General features: G+C 32.2%; 1 protein-coding gene across 4 annotated transcripts in view; it reads right to left on the bottom strand.

Annotated features, from left to right (window-relative positions):
- The window catches only part of LOC143343449 (protein couch potato), a 401571-nt gene that overhangs the window by 35915 nt on the left and 342929 nt on the right, over positions 1–22727 (bottom strand). For all 4 annotated transcript variants that reach the window (XR_013079967.1, XM_076768370.1, XM_076768360.1 and 1 more), the window contains exon 7: positions 9987–10195. Coding sequence is in view for 3 of the 4 variants with exons in the window: in XM_076768370.1 (XP_076624485.1) it covers positions 9987–10195 (209 nt within the window). In the remaining variant the exon portion in view is untranslated. The remainder of the gene's footprint in view (positions 1–9986; positions 10196–22727) is intronic.

The raw sequence follows: 22727 nt of genomic DNA, 5'->3' as shown, positions 1-22727 counted from the left end.
TAGAACGTTCAATTTAATTTATTAGTTTTAACGATACTTCTCAAAAAGAAACTGTAAGCGCGAATCTAACTTAAAACTTTTTGTTCCCAAGGTGGAATCTTATTAATTAAATATATTTTAAGGAACTATAAAGAGTACTCCTGAACGATATTCATGATTTATTAGTTCATTAGCTTAAGCGATGCAAAATTTTAACCAAAGTAACATTTTTCTATTTTGTTTCTTTTTCTCTTATACAGGGTGCTCGGCCACCCCTGGGAAAAATTTTAATGAGAGATTCTAGAGGCCAAAATAAGACGAAACTCAAGAATACCAATTTGTTGATCGAAGCTTCGTTAAGACGTTATTAACAAAATTATTAATTAAATTTGTCCACCTACACGAATTTTTTTCTCGAAAATGAGTAGGATTTCGGGGGTATATCTATTGACCAAAAATGATTATAATTGACCCTTGCAGCCAAAAATAATTTTTTCAGAACGATTAGAAATTTTTTTTTTTGTTGAAAAATTGACACCTACCTATCGGTTGATTTTTCTTAAAAATTTGTTTTTGATTTTTAGTAATTTTGTTTGACGCCCGACAGAAAAGTTGTGTAATACTTTTTTAAAGATATCCATGAGCTCTACTTCCCTGATAAATTTCAATGAAATCCGTCCACTATTGTAGGAGTTATGGTCGTTTGAAAATTGGATCATTTTTATCGGGATTTTCACATTTTCCAGGGTAAAGGAATAAGTTTTCGGAATTTCTCAGAATTTCTGCATATTCTTCACAAAAATACGCGTTGTTTGCATTTTGGTACATTAAAATCCTCCAATTCGTTCAGAAGTTATGGCATTTTAAAGATACGCATGAAATTTTGTGGAGGCATTTCTGATTTGAAATTACATTTTCGATAAGGAATTTTTTTCTCGAAAATGGTTAGGATTTCGAGGGTATATCTAATCACCAAAAATTATTCTAATTGACCCCTGCAACTAAAAATAATTTTTTCAGAATGATTTGAAAGTATTTAATTTTGTCGAAAAGTTTCTCCACTTACTGATTTTTTTTCTCGAAAGTGGTTAAGATTTCGAGGGTATATCTATTCACCAAAAATTATTCTAATTGACCCCTGCAACTAAAAATAATTTTTTCAGAATGATTTGAAATTTGTTTTTTTCGCCGAGAAATTTAGGCACCTACCCCCTTGTCGATTTTTTTTTAAAATTCGTTTTTCATTTTTAATAAATTTGTTTGACGCTGTCCGGAAATGTTGTCTAATACTTTTTTCAAGATATCCATGAGCTCTACCTCCCTACAAAATTTCAATGCGATACACTCACTATTGTAGGAATAATAGTCGTTTGAAAATTGGACTACATTTATGGGTTTTTTCTTATTTTACGGGTTTAAGGAACAACTTTTCGAATAGTTTTGAAATTTCTACATATTCTTCGCCAGAATACGCGTCGATTGCATTTTGAAAAATTAAAATCCTCCAATCCGTTCAGGAGTTATGATATTTTAAAGATATGAATGAAATTTCAAGGAACCATTTCAGGCCTCATATTATATTTTCAGTAAGTAATTTTTTTCTCGAAAGTGCGCAAGATTTCGTGGGTATGTCTGTTGACAAAAAATGATTGTAATTGACCCTCGCAGCCAAAAATATTTTTTCCACAACGATCACAAATTTTCTTTTTCGCCGAAAAATTTTCCACTCGGTATGGAACTTTAAACGTTAATCCTGCGCATCGCGTCACTATTCCTTCGTTCTGTTATTTTTAAGTTCGAAATTTTTGCTCTTTCCGTCGAAAAGGTTACTGACCCGTAAAATGAAGCTAAATTTGGATCGTGAAAATATCGACAGATTTTTCTCAAAAAATGCCTCGAGCTTCGTCCACGAGCTCCGTTCCATGGAATTAAGAATTAAACAGCGCCAAGATTGGCTCGAATAGAGAAAGATGCGTTTCGGTTCTCGACTGGTGGTTTTGCGTGCAATTTCGGCGTGTACACGCGAAACCCAACGAGCAAATAATCGCCGCGAAATATGCCAACCCTTCCACCAACCACCCACACCGCGGGGCATTACGGTTACGCTCCTATAGTAAATTATTTTCGCGTGTTCTGCCATGCGGAACCTTCCCACGATTCTGAGTGCATGTGCAGTCACGTATTAGCCAGTGATTCGTTGCGGGCTCGAAACGCGTGGAAATTCTTTCTCTATATTTTTCAACGAATACATACGTAATTCGGTCGTCCTCGTTCGTAACTTCCGACAGACTCGGTCCTACAAACACGCGTATACCGAACAGATGCAGAAAATGCCCCAGAATGGAATTAATAAGTTCACTTCATTTTTTGTTCGCTTATTGTTATGGTTAGAGCTGTTGTTTTTGTCAGAATTTACGTTAAGCAAGGTTGGATTGGAATTAAAAACTTAAACAAATGCTGCACTTCCACTGGAAGCTAAATAACTGAATATAAACCGATATCAATTAGAAGAGAAACTGTTTTTAAATGTAAATTTGCAATATTCTATTATGTATCGATGATTTTAAATGTTATAATACTAATCAAAAAATTTTAGTATACAGGGTGTTCGGCCACTTCAGGGAAAAATTTGAATGGGAGATTCTAGAGACTAAAATAAGACGAAAATCAAGAATAGCAATTTGTTGATCGAGGCTTCGTTAAAAAGTTATTAACGTTTAAAGTTCCGCGTGTAGAACGGCAATCTGCGTACGCATGACAGTGGTTTTCACTCAGAAAACTGTAAGGCTGTCGATACGTCAGTAAGTAGAGTTCCTCATGCTGAGTGAGAACCACTAAGCCTCAATCAAGAAATTGATATTCTTGATTTTCGTCGTATTTTGCCCTCTAGAATCTCCCATTAAAATTTTTCCCCAGGTGTGGTCGAACACCCTGTATACGCATGAAATTTCGGGTAAACATTTCTGGCCAAACATTATACTTTCGATAAAGAATTTTTTCCTCGATAGTGCGTTGATCTCCGCAACCAGAAATAATTTTTCCAAAACGATTTGAAATCTTTCTTTTTCGCTGAAAAATTTGGGCACCTACCCCTCGTCGATTTCTCTTAAAAATTCGTTTTGAATTTTTAATAATTTTGTTTGACACCCTACGGAAAAATTGTCTAATACTTTTTCGTAGATGCCCATGGGCTCTGCTGCAGAAAAAAGTTTCATTGCAATATATTCACTATTGTAAGAGTTATTACTATTTGAAAATTGAACCAGTTTTAGGGGATTTTTCTCACTTTACGGCGTCAAGAAATAGCTTTTTCAATATTGTTAAAATTTCTACATATTCTCCACTGAAATACGCGTTGTTTGCATTTTGAAAAATTAAAATCCACCAATCCGTCCAGGAGTTATGATATTTTAAAGATTCCCATGAAATTTTAGGGATGCATTTCTCGCCTCACATTAGATTTTCGGTAAAAAATTTTTTTCTCGAAAGTGCGTAGGATTTCGTGGGTATGTGTATTGACTAAAAATGATTGCAATTGACCATTCTAGACAAAATTAATTTTTTCAGAACGATTTGAAATTTTTCTTGTTCGCCAAAAAATTTAGGCACCTACACCCTGTCGATTTCTCTTAAAAATTAGTTTTGAATTTTTAATATTTTGTTTGACACTCTACGGAAAAATTGTCTAATACTTTTTCGTAGATGCCCATGGGCTCTGCTGCAGAAAAAAGTTTCATTGCAATATATTCACTATTGTAAGAGTTATTACTGTTTGAAAATTGAACCAGTTTTAGGGGATTTTTCTCACTTTACGGCGTCAAGAAATAGCTTTTTCAATATTGTTAAAATTTCTACATATTCTCCACTGAAATACGCGTTGTTTGCATTTTGAAAAATTAAAATCCACCAATCCGTCCAGGAGTTATGATATTTTAAAGATTCCCATGAAATTTTAGGGATGCATTTCTCGCCTCACATTAGATTTTCGGTAAAAAATTTTTTTCTCGAAAATGCGTAGGATTTCGTGGGTATGTGTATTGACTAAAAATGATTGTAATTGACTATTCTAGCCAAAATTAATTTTTTCAGAACGATTTGAAATTTTTCTTGTTCGCCAAAAAATTTAGGCACCTACACCCTGTCGATTTTTCTTAAAAATTCGTTTTTGTGTTTTAGTAATTTTGTTTGACGTCCTACGGAAAAATTGTCTAATACTTTTTTGCAGGTATCCATGAGCTCTACTTCAGAAAAAAGTTTCATTGAAATATATTTAGTATTGTAGGAGTTATGGTTGTTTGAAAATTGGACCATTTTTGGGGAGTTTTTCTCATTTCACGGTGTTAAGGAACAACTTTTCGAATATTCTCGGAATTTCTACATATGCTCTACTAAAATACGCGTTGATTGCTTTTTTAAACATTAAAATCCTTCAATCCGTTCAGAAGTTATGACGTTTTAAAGATATGCATGAAATTTCAGGGAAACTTTTCTGGCCTCACATTAGATTTTCGGTAAAGAATTTTTTTCTTGAAAGTGCGTAGGATTTCGGGGTATGTCTATTGATCAAAAATGCTTGTAATTGACCCCTGAAACTACATATAATTTTTTTAGTATGATTTGAAATTTTTTAATTTTATCTAAAAATTTCAGTACCTACTCGAATTTTTTTCTCGAAAGTGGGTAGGATTTCAGGGGTATGTGTATCTACCAAAAATAATTGTAATTGAGCCCCGCAACCAAAAATAATTTTTCCAGAACGATTTGAAATTTTTTAATTTTGTCGAAAAATTTCACACTTTTTCGAATTTTTTTCTTCCAAAGTGGGTAGGAATTTGAGGGTATGTGTATCCACCAAAAATGATTGTAATTGAGCTGCGCAATCAAAAATAATTTTTTCAGAATGATTTGAAATTTCTTAATTTAATTTTGTTAACTTTTTAAAGAAGCCTCCATCAACAAATTAGTATTCTTGAGTTCCGTCTTATTTTGGCCTCTAGAATCTCCCATTAAAATTTTTTCCAGGGGTGGCCGAATACCCTGTATAGATGAAAAACCAAATGCATTCCAGAATCCTGTTGAGTACTGCTATTTTGTTGAAAATTAACCAAGACGCCATATCTGTGGTGACGTGGCAATAGTTAAATGCGCATTATGTAAGAAATTTTTATGTTTCAAACATTTTTTCGACGAGTACCACTATTATCGAAACTACATAGAGTAATTGCTATACACACTGTATGTATTTATAATTTATAAATGGCTCCACCTTTGCCACGATGTCATAGGTGGGTAATAAAAACAATTAATCTTTTCATTGCTGTTAAGAAACTTGTTACTGTTATTGTTACTTATTACTTCTTACTGTATAATTTAGTGCAAGCCTACAATGCTTTATTAAAATCAAATTTAGAACGACTGCTACCATAGTGGATGTGCGCGCGAGATGTAAATTATAAAAATCTGTAAAACTGTAAGAGGCAATTTTAAAATGTTACATACCAATGGATTTGGAATAAAATGCTCGTCATTTTTTGTCATTATGAAAATTTCAATAAAATGAAAAATTAAGTTAATAAATTTTTTTTTGTTATAGACAAATTGTATTTTGTTAAATTTTTTAACACCATGTTATTGTACATAAGAAACCATTAACCTCGCTCATTAATAATTTTTTCGTATGTCTTTCCGTTTTCGAGATAGCCGTCTCGAGCCAAAACTTCAAGGGGTGGTTTCACCCCTTAAACTCGAGTTACCGCAGCTAAACAAAAATACGTGTTGATTATTTTTGTCTGCTTTATAAGTATACGAAGTTTCATCAAAATCGAAGCCGAACCGTTCGCGAAGGTTCCTTGTGAGTAAGAATCACTATCGCTTGCACGCCAGTTGTTCGCAGATTGCCGTTCTACAGACGGAACTTTAAACATTAATATCTTTTTAACCCCTTAACATTCATATTTTTCGGGTTAACCAAGGATGATCAGTTTTCTTTATTGGATTTGTTTCTAAAAATGCGGTTTTTGTTAATTACAATGTTGTATCGAACGTATAATTTGAAGGAAAACAAATATTATCATCCCTTAAACTCGGGTATGAACGTTAAGGGGTTAACGAAGCTTCAATTAAGAAATTGGTATTCTTGATTTTTGTCTTATTTTTGCCTCTAGAATCTCCCATTAAATTTTTTCCATGTGGATGCCGAACACTGTATATAAAGTTGTTAGAAATAAAGCGCCATTTTTTTCTGCGCCATCTAGAGTTATTCTGACTTACCTTTTTTTGTAACCGTGTGTCTTTTGTCTGTAACAAAGCCTCGTGCTAATTAAATGTGTTTTGCTGAGAGAACGCCGAGTTTTGCTCATTTGCATCCCCAAAATTCCCACAAAAGTTTAGTGCAAAAGGCTAGCTCACTTCGCGTGAATTTATCGAACATCCTGCTCAACGTCAATCAACGGGTATAGTATAATAGTTCAGGAGAGAGATCAATCCTGGAAGGAGTTGCGAATCGAACGGGGTCAGACGTTTTACGACTAACAAGGGTAGGACACGACCTTTCACATGGCGAATCCATATTGAAAATAAGTCGACAAGTGTCCGCCATTCGATCGTTATCGTCATCCAGCAAAACTGGTATTCATGACACGATCGTTTAAAGTTAAGCATAACTGGAGATGTTACGACGCTTAAGGAGGTATTGCTGTCTAGACTGTCAATTTCACGGCCCTTTTTGTAATTTTTTTTTTAATGATAGATAGGCTGTTTTGTACTGAGACTTTGTAGATACATTTATTCATCTTATAAGCATGTACAATATTTTTTTCATGGAAAAATATTAAAAATCGTGGGAATTATAACTTCTTATTTAATGGCTCTTTTGGAAAAGGTGCTCCAATGGCTTCCAGGATTCCAGATAATTTGAAACAGAGGGGGTTAAAGTATCTTCATAAGGAGGGTTGTAGTTATAGCAGGAACCAGGGAGAAGTCAAAATCCTGCTAAATAAAGAAATGGCGACGCTTCAAGTTTCGAATTTCTATTTGTTAATCGTCCTTTTGTTTTTAGCGTATCAAAAAAAATAGTAAAACTCAATATTTTTTAAATCTCTAGTTCCAGCTATAAAGGCGTGTTTGCTGAATATTCTCTCCAAATTTGAAGTCAATCGGTCTGCTAGATCTTGAAATATCATGTAAGCCAGTTTAAATGCGTTTTTTTTAAACAAGAAGCTATAACTCTCGCAATTTTTAATATTTTTTGATGAAAAAAATACTATACATACCTATAAGACAAATAAATATATCTGCAAAATGTCACTGCAAAACAACCTACTTGTCGTTAAAAAAAAAATCACAAAAAAAGGCCGAAGAAATGACAGCCTAGACAGCAATACTCCCTTAAGTCGGTAACAATTCTTTTCTACTGTTGTAATTACTATAATATTTATGTATATTTTTAGCTATTTTAATACGTTGACCGTCTACTCGCAATCTTAAACTTTTCTACGAGGCCAACATTTTGTTTATAACCTCGTTGAAATTCACGAGCCCCAGATTTATTTTCTGTAATTATTTGTGAAATCAAAATGTTATTATTCCGGAGGTACAAATTTCTTATACTTTTTCGAGACAGTGAACAGCTTCAAATATCGCGGAAGACTATTTTTCGATGTATTAAAATAATTAAAAATATACATAAATATTATAATAATTAGAACATATTAGAAGAAAATAGAACTCCACTATGCTCGCGACTTCTAAAACTCAATTTCTGAAATTAACCCCTTAACGCTCAAATTTTTCGGGTTAACCAAGAATGATCAGTTTTCTTTATTGGATTTGTTTCTAAAAATGCAGTTTCTGTTAATTAGAATGTTGTATCTAACGTATAATTTGAAGGAAAACAAATATTATCTCTTAAACCGTTAGATTAAACAAATATCGTTTTTCAAAGCAGTCAGACTCGAGCATGAATGTTAAGGGGTTAAGGTCCAGTGATAAAAACGCTTGGACACGTATCAACTTATTGTACAGTAATGATTCTTAAAATGAACATCGCTCCAGGGTTGGCACGTTCATTTTTCGTACAGCAGAGGCGAAAAACGAATGAAAAAAAGCATTGTTGCCGACACTCCAGCTCGTATTGTGTTTCATGTCGTCTTTCACGCTTCGCTGGTTCCAATGTTCACTTTACGAATCACGTTTGGGGTTCATTTTAAGAATCATTAATATGTCCAACTCCTCTTCGTGCAAGTAAAAATTATTCGACGTTGTCCACATTCTACTTGTCCATGGTACCGCATTTTCTTTAAGGGAGTATTCCTTAAACCAACATTTTTTAAATGATTTCTTATAAATTTTCGTTAGAGGAGGGTATTTTGTTTTTTTTCAGTTTGCATTCATACTTTCAGCTCTGTGTTTCAACTGTACCCACAATTATTTTGGAATAAAAATATCAAGAATTATAGGAGTTACGAAGTAAGGGCCAGTGGAGGCCTTAAAAAGAAGTGTTTATACGGTTGCCATGATATTTCTAGTCTACTGATTGGCAGAAATCTTCAACATACAAGTCTTCATAATTCGAACTAGGATTTTTAAAACTCGATGTTTTCCACTATTTTTTTCTTCTACTAAAAATAAAACATAAAAAGTTGATGAAATTTTCAATTTTCAATATTTTTGCACGATTCAAGTTTCGACCATTCTCACATCCATATTGCACAAAATCCGTGTTTTAAAATTTGTAAATGTATACGCTTCTCTTTTAAGGAGGTCTACACTGTCAATTTCACGGCCCTTTTTGTGATTTTTTTTCTAATGATAGGTAGGCTGTTTTGTACTGAAACTTTGTAGATATATTTATTCATCTTATAAGCATGTACAATATTTTTTTTCATGGAAAAATATTAAAAATTGTGGGAATTATAACTCCTTATTTAATGGCTCTTTTGGAAAAGGTGCTCCAATGGCTTTCAGGATTCCAGATAATTTGAAACAGAGGGGGTTGAAGTATCTTCATAAGGAAGGTTGTAGTTATAGCAGGAACTAGGGAGAAGTCAAAATCCTGATAAATAAAGAAATGGCGACGCTTCAAGTTTCGAATTTCTATTTGTTAATCGTTCTTTTGTCTTTAGCGTATCAAAAAAAAATAGTAAAACTCAATATTTTTTTAAATCTCTAGTTCCAGCTATAAATGCGTGTCTGCTGAATATTCTCTCCAAATTTGAAGTCAATCGGTCTGCTAGATCTTGAAATATCATGTAAGCCAGTTTAAATGCGTTTTTTTAAACAAGAAGCTATAACTCTCGCAAGTTTTAATATTTTTTGATGAAAAAAATACTGTTTATACCTATAAGACGAATAAATATATCTGCAAAATGTCACTGCAAAACAACATACCTGTCGTTAAAAAAAAATCACAAAAAAAGTCCGAAGATATGACACTCCCTTAAGGGATTTCACTGGTCTTTACATTGTAACTCCTACAATTTTTAATATTTCTGTTCGAAAAAAATTACAATTACTTTCGAAATACCGAGCTGAAAGTATGGATTCGAAGTGAATGGTAAAAACGATACCCTCGTTTGATAAAAATTCCCAAGGAACTCTGAGAGTCCTGATTTGGGACCACCATAAAAAAACCGTCGAATCGAGGCGGAGCCCGATATAACTCGGGTCGAATTGCACGGAATCGTCCCGAGATGTATCGGGCTCTGCTCGAGTCCGTCAAAGCATCGCTTTTCTGACGGTAGGAATCCGAGTTTTGGGCTACCTGCACACACACCCCTAACGTTCAATCCTCCTCCCCCTCCCGAGTCCGTTTGCTATTTTTGGGATTGTGTTTATGAGTCTGCTCGTTGACGCAAAATCATTCGCTGGAAGCATAGGAAACGCGTTCCCGTCGATGCTCGGCGCGTGAACGCGTCGATTTCCGCGCAGTCATCGTCGCGTGCGTGTCAAACGAGATTTGCACGCGGTTCTGTCGACGCAAACGTTTCAACCGTGCGGTGTTCTCTAACCTGCTGAAGATGTCCTTGAGCTCGTGCTCAGAAACGAATTGGCCAAGGTTCGCCACAAAGAGGGTAGAACACGGTGCATTGCTGACGGCTATGTTCGGCTGGGACGAGGGCGAACCCACCGGCGATGCCAGTGCCGGCGAGGGTAAGAAATGGGGCAGCGAGGCGTGTATCGACGTCAGCGCCGTAGGATGCGGCAGAGACATGGGCGCCTGGAAAAGAAAATTTTTATTATCGTTAAAACATTTTTTTACAAATCTGAATCGACGAAAGCAACTGAATTCCGATTTAATTAAATTAAGCTTAACGAAAACTCTTTGTTTACACAGGGGGTTGCCCATTTTTTCGTACACACTTCAGCAGTGTGTTCTACAAGTAAAAATAAGATTAAAGTGCTGCATAACAAAAGATTCATGAAAGCTTTGTTAAGAAGTTACGACGAAAATATACAAGTAAAAATAAGATTAAAGTGCTACATAACAAAAAATTCATAAATGCTTTGGTAAGAAGTTGCGACAAAAATATTCAAGTAAAATATATAGGGTGTTCGGCCACTTCGTTAAAAAGTTATTAGCATTTAAAGTTCTTCCTTCTCGGATTTTTTTCTTGAATATGCGCAGGATTTCGAGGGTATCTCTATTTACCGAAAACGATTGTAATTGACTCCTGTAACCGAAAATAATTTTTCGCCGAACAATTTCAGTACCTTCTCGAATTTTTTTCTTGAAAGTGCGTAGGATTTTGGGGCTATGTCTATTCACCAAAAATAATTGTAATTGCCCCCTGCAACCGAAAATAATTTTTCCAGAATGATTTGAAGCTTTTCAATTTTCAGGGTAACAGACAGTTATGGTCAGACATTATATTTTCAGTAATGAATTTTTTTCTTGAAAATGGTTCGGATTTCAGGGATATGTCTATTCACCGAAAATGATTGTAATTGCTCCCTGCAACCGAAAATAATTTTTCCAGAATGATTTGAAATTTTTTAATTTAATATCTAACATTTTAACGAAGCCTCCATCGAAAAATTGATATTCTTGATTTTCGTCTTATTTTAGCCTCTAGAATCTCCCATTAAAATCGTTGGCCGAACACCCTGTATACAAGTAAAAATAAGATTAAAGTGCTACATAACAAAAAATTCATAAATGCTTTGTTAAGAAGTTACGACAAAAATATGAAATATGGTGTCTCTTTATTTACTAAAATTTTGTTTGAAGAGAGCAACTGCTAGTTGAGGTACGAAGAAATATTTTTAATGTAGAATTGTATGGATAACTTAAACGTTTCTTTATCAGAGTTTAGTGTTCATTATTCATCTTGAGTGCTGAAGTTTCTTTGATGATAACTTTTTGTTATCATACAATTGTGAACTATTGTTCAAGTTTATGTTCACTAAATTGCAAAGAAACTCACGATATCGAATGCTTGCAAAAGATTGATTTTATTTTATTATACATTTTTTTTCTTATTTTAATGTCTTAAATCTCAACCGAGTTTCATCACTGTTCATATTTTTGTTACAACTTCTTAACAAAGCATTTGTGGATTTTTTGTTATATAACATTTTAGTTTTACTTGTAGAACACACTGCTGAAGTGTGTACGGGAAAATACGGAACACCCTGTATGTATATTTCGGGCGAAAAAAAATTTCTCTTTTCTTTAAACTTCCATTTTCATGAAAGATTTTTAAATTACTAAAATATTTCTGTGGTTGTTAATTAAATTCTATCTTTCTTGGGAACTTCCATATACAGGGTGAGGCACAAATTAGCCCCCACGATTTTTCTTTCGATGGTCTGATAAAGAAAATGTTTCCTATCGAAGTTAAACAGTATTTCATCGACTAGAAATTGCAGTTGCTTAAATTTAAAAACAAATTGATTTTCGATGAAACATTAAGGTCACTGTTATATTTTTAAACGAAACTAGCAATTCGTAGCAATTTTTCTTTAAATGTCATCTGAAGGTCATCGTGTACCAGGTCATTGAATTCGTGTCAATTTTGCCTACGATACTAAGAATTTAAAAATTCCTAGTTTCATTTAAAAATATAATAGTGATCTTAATTTTTTATCGAAAATCAATTTGTTTTTAAATTTAAGCAATTGCAATTTCTTGTTTGTTAAATACTAATTAACTTCGATAGGAAATATTTTTTTGTGAGACCATCGAATGAGACTGAAAAATCGTGAGGACTAATTTGTGCCCCACCATGTAAACTCTCCATTTTCACTTTTAATGAATTGTATCTCTTTTTCATTTCGAGTTGTGGATTCAGTAATTTGAAATATTACAGTGATTTAGTTCAAATGAATTTATTATTATTAAATAGAGATTATTATTATTATTAAATAGAGATTTTATTAGTATGGATTTCTGGTTGTTTTTGTTTTATAATTGTACCATTGATATAGTACTAGAGGTGTCCAGGTACTTGAAAATATAAGCTTACCTTGGATTGTTTAAATTAAATATTTTATTTAAACAATCTTGATTATCCAAACAAATTTGATTTTGTGTTTTTTCTTAAAGGGATATTCTAGTTTAGAGTTTCATGTTCTGGTCTGTTCAGATATTTTTTTCAAGAAAAGTATAAGTTTGCATACTTATTTATTTACGTTTTACGAATATTCACAATTTTTTTTCAAGTCAAAATAATCAAAACTGATTGAATTATATATTATTGAACCAAGGTTCTTTTAAATAAAGTGGGAAAACTAAAAGGATTCTTGAAAATAAAATAATGAAAATTTACAAAATGGCGAAACTTTGAATTTTGAATATCGATTTTCTTGTCTTTTTTCATGTTTAGCGAGTAAAAAAACAATAAGGAAAATTATTTTATTTGTAATTTTAGTTCAGACCATAATCACAATCATACTAATCAAGAATCCTTTTGATTTTTTCATTTCATACAAGCAGAATGATTGAAATCGTGTCAGCCAATAGGACACTTTTTTTTTAAAGGAACGTTGATCAATAATATATAATTCAGTCAGTTTTGATTATTTTCACTTGAAAAAAATTGTGAGTATTCGTAAAACATAAATAAATATATATGTAAATTAAGAAACTTATACTTTTGTTTTATAAAAGAATTCCTAATCCAGACCAAAGAAATGAAGCTTTAGACTAGAATATCTACTTAATTATACTATTACACTCTATTATCAAAGTTCACTTGGATAAGATTTGGATAAGCTTAGATAAAGTCAAGCATAATTACGAGAATGCTAGACATTAGAAAAAAATATCTATTTATTTAGATAACATGCGGTGATATTTGAATAGTTTGCTATCTGGCAAGTTAGTAAATGTTAAAGAACGATTTAACACTAAACTTACCGGTATTTCATGTATACCCATTCCTACCATAACCGGTCAAATGACCAGCCTTGCTTTTCCTCTTTAAGAGGCAACGTACTTCCAATTTTTGCATTATACGTATAGAAAGTTGTGTTTTGATGTTTATTCGTAAGATATCCTTATCTTTTATGTTAAAAAATTTTTTAATTTTCAATCGGATAGAAGATAAAACGTTCTTGAAAACGAATTTTGTTCCAAGTCGATACCGTAGTTAGTTCTAGAGAAAACAACTATTTAAGATAAAGTGCTGGCTAGTAAATACGCAAACATCCGGTATTTAAATTCATTTTCAATTAAATAAACAATTTATTCAGTTTTATCGTACACTAGTCGTATGATCAGTAGGAATTGATGAAACTTCTTTGGGTATGTAGCCTCAAAGTAAATGTGAAAATAAACATAGAAGACAGCAAAAACTACAGTAGCTGGTATAGTCATTGGATAGAGGATGAAATGCCTTTTAAAATGAGCGTTTGTACGAGTCGATAGCTTTACTAGTTCCAGAAATATAGCGATTTTAGTTTCAAGTCGATGCGATGGCTAGTTCCGGAGATAGGGTTTGTTTACATTTCGTTGTTGCGCCTGCGAGTTCATTGACCTCGCGCGCGTGATAATAGTAAACAGTGCGACTTCATTAGACGAAGACATTTACATAAATTACGATATCTCCGAAACCGAAAGTCGGATCGACAAAAACAAAAAACCATTTTAAAGGGGAAGGTTTACCGCTTCCAACGATGGCTTAATTATGCAGAAAACATGAGTAGTTTCGAAACTTCACGAGTCTAAAGTTTAATTATTTTTAATACGCATTGTTAGACTGTTGTAAGACAGTGAAAACTGTAGATTCACTCCTTTCGTCTTTGCTATACATATATTTCTTATTTACATCGGAAACTAACCAGAATTTGGTATCAAATTTTGTCCAGTTTTTTATAAAAAAATATAAATCTTTTAACCGGTCAGATAACCGGTCGTGGTAGGCAAGAGAGACTACATATTTTTCTCAGAAAATAAACAACAAGAATAGAAGTAAATATTGTGAAATTCATTGTACGTATACTATAAGAAAAGTCGTGAAGTTAAATGGCATTAAAATAATATTGTGTGTTACAAATTCTAAACGAAATTTTAAAAATGGTCATTTGACCGGTCGCAGTAGGTTTAGTGTTAAATTTTAAATTTCTTTGAATTTAAAACATAATTGTTGCTGCATAAATAAAAGAAAGGGTAAAATCCTTAATGCGTAATAAAAATCAGTAATATACATCATTTATAATAATCGATACTCCTATTATTTTAAAATTGATTTCAAACGATGGAACTTAGGTACAATTAAGTTGTTCAAACATTTAAACAGATTCAATTTTCTTAAGTTTGACCGAATATTTGAAGTAAATACTTGAACTGGTTTGAAAACATGAACTTTGTCTTGGCTTAAATTTCAAGTACTCGGACAGCTCTATAAAATTGTTTAATTTTTTCTGTTTCACAAGATCTTTAAAGAATTATTAGGATCTCTGGCTATCACAATAAAATCATTTTATAATCTTGATTGCATACGTATATCTGAGTTTTGTCTGGATTGGGATCATTACTTCCATCATTGATTTCGTGGATTCTATGATATTTCTTCTAGTACACATAGAAAAGTATATAATTTCACTCAAAACAAATTTTATCTAGTTTGAAGTCTAGAAGAAAGTAACCCTGAGGAATTTTCTATCTATATTTTGTCCCTTAAACTTCGTAAAATCCTTTCATCAAAACTCGACAACTTCAAGTTTTTGCTAACTTTTACATTTTCGATTGTTTCTTGTATCACCAAAGAAAATCATAACACTCAATGATATTAATATCATCAAATATGTTGCCGTAAAAATATAATTAAAAAATTGTTGAAATAGTAACGACTGTTAAGGTCGGCGTCCATGACCGAGTTGCAGTGCATTAATTAACACGAGAACTGTGTCAAATGAAAATGCAGCATAATTTACAGCAACTTTACGGACATGGCTTGCGATTAATGATTCAATAACAAGAAATTCCTTTCTCGAGTGTGTCGAAGCGAATAATTCTCTCCTCGCATATGTGTAAATGGCGAGTTAATATTCCTAGCTTAATTAATTTGCATTTGAAATGTACCTCAAACACCATATCACGATGTACTAATTATGCAACGAAACACACAATATTTTAATAATACGCGATGTTGGAATTATTCTCAACACTGAACACAGTAACGGTCGATCAATTCGTAATTTGACGTTATAACATGTCGTTGGTAATGTCCGTGTAATTATGTATTGCGCTACTTGTCTCGGAAATCCTGTGTTGCTGCACTGCTGCATTTTCTTTCACCGTTCGTTGCAAAATCGATTCCGCCTTCTCGGAGTCCAAAATGGATTCCGAGACGGTGAATTAATTTTCGATTAAAGAAAGAAGAGAAACAAATAAGAACTCGCAAAGATACTTCGCGCAACGTCGAAATATTTTAATTTCCAGTCGGTAAATCGGTCAGAAAGTTACTGAACGTGCAAAACTATTTTATCGTATAAATCCTTACGAACGAGACGAGTGCATAAAGTAATTAATGTCTTTAAAATATTAAGTTTTTTGGACAGTCGCTGCAATCGTGGGCAGAATTAGGAAAATCTCGACAGTGTATGATTCACAATAGAAACGCTTATGAAAGCAAACCGCGAATTTCGCGAATGAAATACTCTCTATTTAGCCGAGTTTCCGTCTCATTATCTCGTCGAGTGGAGTCTGCGGAATATTTTTATTCCCGTTAAGAAAATGGCGGCCTCTTTAAGTTAGAAATGAATGCTGCCTCGTTCCTATAAAATTCAACGAATGTTTGTCAATCTTGGGGGTCTTTCTATACAGGCTCGAATTAAAATAAACTGTTTTTTTTACCGTAGTTCCGTCCAAGTATTCGACTTTTGTTTATTTTTTTAAATTTAAGTTCGTCAAAAAAATTGATTCATTTGCTCAAATTCAAACATACTCATTGAAGCCACTAGTTTCATAACTGAATTAGTTATGAAGTGTCATTTGACTATTTATAGGAAAATTATAGTGAAAATTGTATTCAATTTCGTTTTCCCTTTTTTCAATCGACTTCCACTATTTATCGATCAATTTGTACCGCCATAATGGCCAACAATATTATTATATATTTTTAAGTTTTATATTTCATTACTAAATTTTTTTTTATATTGATTTTTGTTTTTTTTTCTTCAATCTTCTTCTTTTATCTTCGCCATTATTATTTTCTACAAATAATATACAGGGTAATCCAAGAATACCAATTTGTTGACGGAGGCTACGTTAAAAAGTTATTAATATTTAAAGTTTCCCTTGTATTGAATTTTTTTCTAGAAAGTGGGTAGGATTTCGGGGGTAGGTCTAATCACCAAAAACTATTGTAATTGACCCCCGCAACTGAAAATAATTTTTCCAGAACGATTTGAAATTTTTTAATTTTGTCGAGAAATTTCATACTTTCTCGAATTTTTTTCTTGAAAGTGGGTAGGATTTCAGGGGTATGTCTATTGACCAAAAATGATTGTAATCGTTTCCTGCAACTAAAAATAATTTTTTGAGAACGATTTGAAATTTTTCAATTTCGCTGAAAAAGTCCTCTTTCTGAATTTTTTTCTGAAAAGTGCGTAGGATTTCGGAGATATATCTATTCACCAAAAATGATTGCAATTGACCTCCGCAAAAGAAAATAATTTTTTCAGAACGATTTGAAACACATGAAATTTTAGGGGAATCGTTCATTCGTGATCAGACATTATATTTTCGGTAACGAATTTTTTTCTCGAAACTGGGTAGGATTTCTGGGGTATGTGTATTGACCAAAAATGATTGTATTTACCCCTTGCAATCAAAAATAATTTTTTCTGAATGATGTGAAATTTTTTAATTTAATTTTTTAATAAATTTTTAACGGAGCCTCAGTCAAGAAATGATATTCTTGATTTTCGTCTTATTTTGGTCTCTAGAATTTCCCATTACAATTTTTCCACGGTTGGCCGAACACCCTGTATATTAATATACGTATATTAAAAAATAAAAATTAATAATATTACAAAACTTATTTATGTACTTTCGACAACCAATTGTCTAATTGTTCTAGAATTAACACACACTCGTCTACAATTTAACCTATTTCCGACTACTATTTATTAATTATTTATACTAATTACTACTATTATATTGAAAATAAAGCTTTCTTTCTATTTTATCATTCTTTTGTATATCTCTAGTTAGTTTGACTGAATCACTAGGTGGATTTATATAAATATATAAATAATAATTAATATATTAATATATAAAATATAAATAATAATTTTTATTGTGAATTTCGTATTTTCAGTGATAATGTAACGTAACCTTATGTTTTTAGGATGCGTCAATTTTTATGCAAACGAAAAAATCTCAACATATGTTAATTTACATAGAAATAAATGTACTAGCAAAAGAAATAACAAATAATATACCTTTAAGTATAATAATCGCAATTTTTGTAGGACGTATTTATCTTGTTATGGCTTTAAACGAAACGTAAGTAAAACGTTATTAATGGGAGTCCGTAATGGGGACACTTACCTTAATGTCTATTTATGCAATTTTTCGTGGAACTTCAATGGTTGAAAAAATAAATTTCATTGTCTTAAAGTTTGTTCTTTAAAGAAATATTTTCTTTGAATATATCTCAATATCAAAATCTCGATGTAATAATTTCTAATACATTCGCCTATTGCATTTTAAACTTTTTCTCTGTTTTTTACCCTTTCTACGCTTATAATTTGTAAAATATGCAAGAGCAATATAGAATTTTTACAAATTGTAAGTGCGAGTATATACTTTACTATGAAACAGGAGAAACCTTATTTTTTAAATTGAGTTTTATGGATATCTCAAGTGGATCAATTTACTTCATACTGGGAGAGAATCTTCGATAAATACGCTTTTATCGTTGGAACTACATACTATTCTCTTTTTAACAAGCTGAACACAAGAAAAGGCTAAAAGATCTAAATTTAGAATTTTAAGTTTCACCATTTTTTTATTTATCGAGATTCTGACTTCTCCCTAGTTCCTTTCTGTGGAAGCCAATGGGAGCATCTATTTTAGAAAAGCTATTAAACAAGAAGCTATAACAACCACAATTTTTAATATTTTTGGATGAAAAAAATACTCTACATACTTGTAAGATAAATAAACATATCTAAAAAATCTCGATACAAAATAGCCTACCTACGATTAAAAAAAAAATTACAAAACGAACCGAAAAAATGACAAGTCTATCTAGCAATACTCCCTCAAGGAAAATTCATGCAATAAGCGACTAACGATTAATTAACACACACTCACGCACACACTGTACAGGGTATTCGGCCACCCCTGGGACAAATTTTAATGAGGGATTCTAGAGGCCAAAATAAGACGAAAATCAAGCATACCAATTTGTTGATGGAGGCTTTGTTAAAAAGTTATTAACAATTAAATTCAACAATTTCAAACCGTTCTGGAAAAATTATTTTCGGTTGTGGGGGTCAATTGCAATCATTTTTGGTGAATACACATACCTCCGAAATCCTATCCACTTTCGAGAAAAAAAATCAGGTAGGTATTGAAATTTTTTCGACGTAAAAAAAATTTTTCAAATCGTTCTAAAAAAATTATTTTCGTTTGCAGGGGTTAATTGCAATCATTTTTTGTGAATACGCATACTCCGAAATCCTAAGCACTTTGGAGAAAAAAAATTCTTTATCGAAAATATAATGTGTGGCCAGAAATGGTAGCTCGAAATTTCATGCATATCTTTAAAACGTCATAACTTCTAAACGGATTGAAGGATTTTAATGTTTAAAAAAGCAATCAACGAGTATTTTAGTAGAGAATATGTAGAAATTTTAACAATATTGAAAAAGCTATTTCTTGACGCCGTAAAGTGAGAAAAATCCCCTAAAACTGGTTCAATTTTCAAACAGTAATAACTCTTACAATAGTGAATATATTGCAATGAAACTTTTTTCTGAAGTAGAGCTCATGGGTACCTACAAAAAAGTATTAGAAAATTTTTCTGTAGGGCTTCAAACAATATTACTAAAAATGAAAAACGAATTTTTACGAAAAATCGACAGGGGGTAGGTGCCTAAATTTTTTGGCGAAAAAGAAAAATTTCAAATCGTTCTGAAAAAATTATTTTTGGCTAGAAGGGTCAATTACAATCATTTTTGGTCAATAGACATACCCCCGAAATCCTACGCACTTTCGAGAAAAAAAATTCATTACTGAAAATATAATTTGTGGCCTGAAAGTTCCTTTTCAATCATATTTTTAAAACATCATAACTTCTGGACACATTGGAAAATTTTAATATTTCACAATGCAATCAATGCGTATTTTGGTAGGAGAGATTTTAAAATTTCAAGAATGTTCGAAAAGTTGTTCCTTAACCCCGTAAGATATAAAAATTCCCATAAAAATGGTCTAATTTTCAAACGACCATAACTCATACAATAGTCAATGGATTTCATTGAAATTTCGTTTGGAAGTAGAGATCATAGATACCTACAAAAAAGTACTACACAATATTTCCGTAACAGCGTCAAATAAATTAATAAAAATCAGAAACGAATTTTTAAGAAAAATCGACTGGGGGTAGGTGCTGAAATTTTTCGTCGAAATTAAAAAGTTTGAAATCATTCTGGAAAAATTGTTATCGGTCGCGGGGATCAATTATAATCATTTTTTGTGAATAGACATACCCCCGAAATCCTACGCATTCTCGAGAAAAAAATTCCTTACCAAAAATATAATGTTTAGCCAGAAATGTTTACCCGAAACTTCATTCCTACATACAAAAAATCATAACTTCTGGACGGGTTGAAGAGTTTTAGTGTTTCAAAATACAAACAATGGGTATTTTGATGAAGAATATTTAGAAATTCTAAGAATGTTCGAAAAGTTATTCCTTAACCTAGTAAGATATAAAAATCCCCATAAAAATGGTCCAATTTTCAAACGACCATAACACCTACAATAGTGAGTATATTTCATTGAAATTTATTCATGAAATAGAGCTCATGGGTACCTACAAAAAAGTACTACACAATATTTCCGTACAGCGTCAAACAAATTAATAAAAATCAGAAATGAATATTTAAGAAAAATCGACTGTGGGTAGGTGCTGAAATATTTCCCCGAAATTAAAAAGTTTCAAATCATTCTAGAAAAATTGTTATCGGTCGCGGGGATCAATTATAATCATTTTTTGTGAATACACATATCCTCGAAATCCTACGCATTTTCGAGAAAAAAATTCATTACTGAAAATCTAATTAGGTGATAAAAAAATTTCAAATCGTTTTGGAAAAATTATTTTCGTTTCCAGGGGTTAATTACAATCATTTTTTGTGAATAGACATACCTTCGAAATTCTTCCCACTTTCTAGAAAATAAATTAAGAAGGTATAGAAATTTTTCGACGGAAAAAAAAATTTAGAATCGTTTTGAAAAAATTATTTTCGGTTGCGGGGGGCAATTACAATCATTTTTGGTGAATAGACATACCCCCGAAATCCTCTACATTTTCGAAAAAAAAATTCAGTACGGGTGGAACTTTAGACGTTAATAACTTTTTAATGAAGCCTCCATCAACAAATTGGTATTCTTGATTTTCGTCTTATTTTGGCCTCTAGAATCCCCTATTAAAATTTTTCCCAGGGGTGGCCGAACACCCTGTATATTATTAAAATTGCATAAATGAGCAATGAAAATAGACACGCTCGAAGTTGAATCGTTTGATATTCGTTAGTATTGTATACTGAACTTGATTTCACTAGGTGATATCCTTCGCGATAGTGCGTGATAGGTACCCGCGTGAACCTGGCACAGGGCTAGACGATATTAAAAATCAATAGCTCCTGTTTGGTGAATTCGTACCCGGCAGTACCACACCGTTCTGATCGTTCTAACATCGAACGATGCAGAGCGCTCGAGCGCGCCGGAAAATACAACGAAACACAAAAAAAAAAACGGTATATTTTTATTTACGAACGAAATTATGGTCGCAATAATTAACTCGCGAGCGTGATTTGCTTTTGGAAACTTTAACGATCTTAAAATTGGAATCGTTACGTGCAATCAAATAACACGAAGTTTCCCGACCGTGTGTTTCTTAAGTTACAGAAATTTCGTGCCTTCGGCTCCAGTCTGCAATTTCTCCGTCAGTTTATAAACTTATTACATTAGGACCGAGTTTCGCGAAATCTCAGGATTCCTCTGTTTGATCAATGTTTCGTCTTCGAGGGTAATTTGTTCGAATACCACGTTACAGTTAACGTGTTTTCCAGGTACAGAATAAACACGTCTGTTATAGATTTAAATTCTACAATTTCACGCTGTTCAAAATTCGTAGTTTGTTTTAATATTGAGCGGTGAAAATCGTGGCACGTGTAAAGATCGATGGGAATTTTTTATTGACAAGTGGTAAGACGAGATCAAAATAATTCTAATTGTATGTTCGAAGCTTTTAGAATATAGTATTTTACAATTTAAAACTGAGAAATAGTGATAATAAATTTAGGTTTGTGTAATTTCTGTTTCTGAGATGTAGCCACTTTGGACAGTTTAGTAGTGAACTATATCGTTTCTCTTATGGCAGAACCATGAATATGTAATTCGAAGTTCTGGCATTGTTCAATTAAACAATAACTCACATTCATAATCGAGTTTAGAGTACATTCATCTAACGTACGCATTTATGGTTTTGACATAAAAAATAAATAAAATAAAATACAATTAGAAAATCTTTCAGATCAATATCAAATTTTGATTTGATTTAATCTCTTTACTCACTGTACAAGTTTCTCATTGTACGTTTTCTGACTTCACACGACGTATGTAAATAAATTACAAATCTCCATTTAAAACATTGATTCGACTTTATAATTCGAGATACACTGAAAATTGGAAAATTCAAGCGAAAAAATATAGAAACGATTTTCTTTCTTCATTCTTCTTCTTTTTTGACAAAAATAGGATGATTTGACAAAAGATACTTGATTTCAAGATGACAATTTCGAACATCAAATTGAAAATAAACTATTTATCCGTTAATCGTTAATGTTAAATTCACGGAAGCTATCAATTTAACGGGTTTAAGATTCAACATTTAAAGTTACAGAACACAAATATTATTCGTTAGTAATTTATGTTGAATTTGGTTGATGCAATAAATATAAATCCCAATTAAAAGAACAACAACATTTTAATGAAACCGTCGCGATGATTCGATAAAATTATACAGGGTGTTCGGCCACCCCTGGGAAAAATTTTAATAGGAGAT

This window comes from Colletes latitarsis, chromosome 1 (genome assembly GCF_051014445.1).
Source record: "Colletes latitarsis isolate SP2378_abdomen chromosome 1, iyColLati1, whole genome shotgun sequence".
Classification (NCBI taxonomy): Eukaryota; Metazoa; Arthropoda; class Insecta; order Hymenoptera; family Colletidae; genus Colletes; species Colletes latitarsis.
The sequence above is the reverse complement of the archived record's forward strand: the minus strand, read 5'-3'. Positions and strand labels throughout refer to the sequence as shown.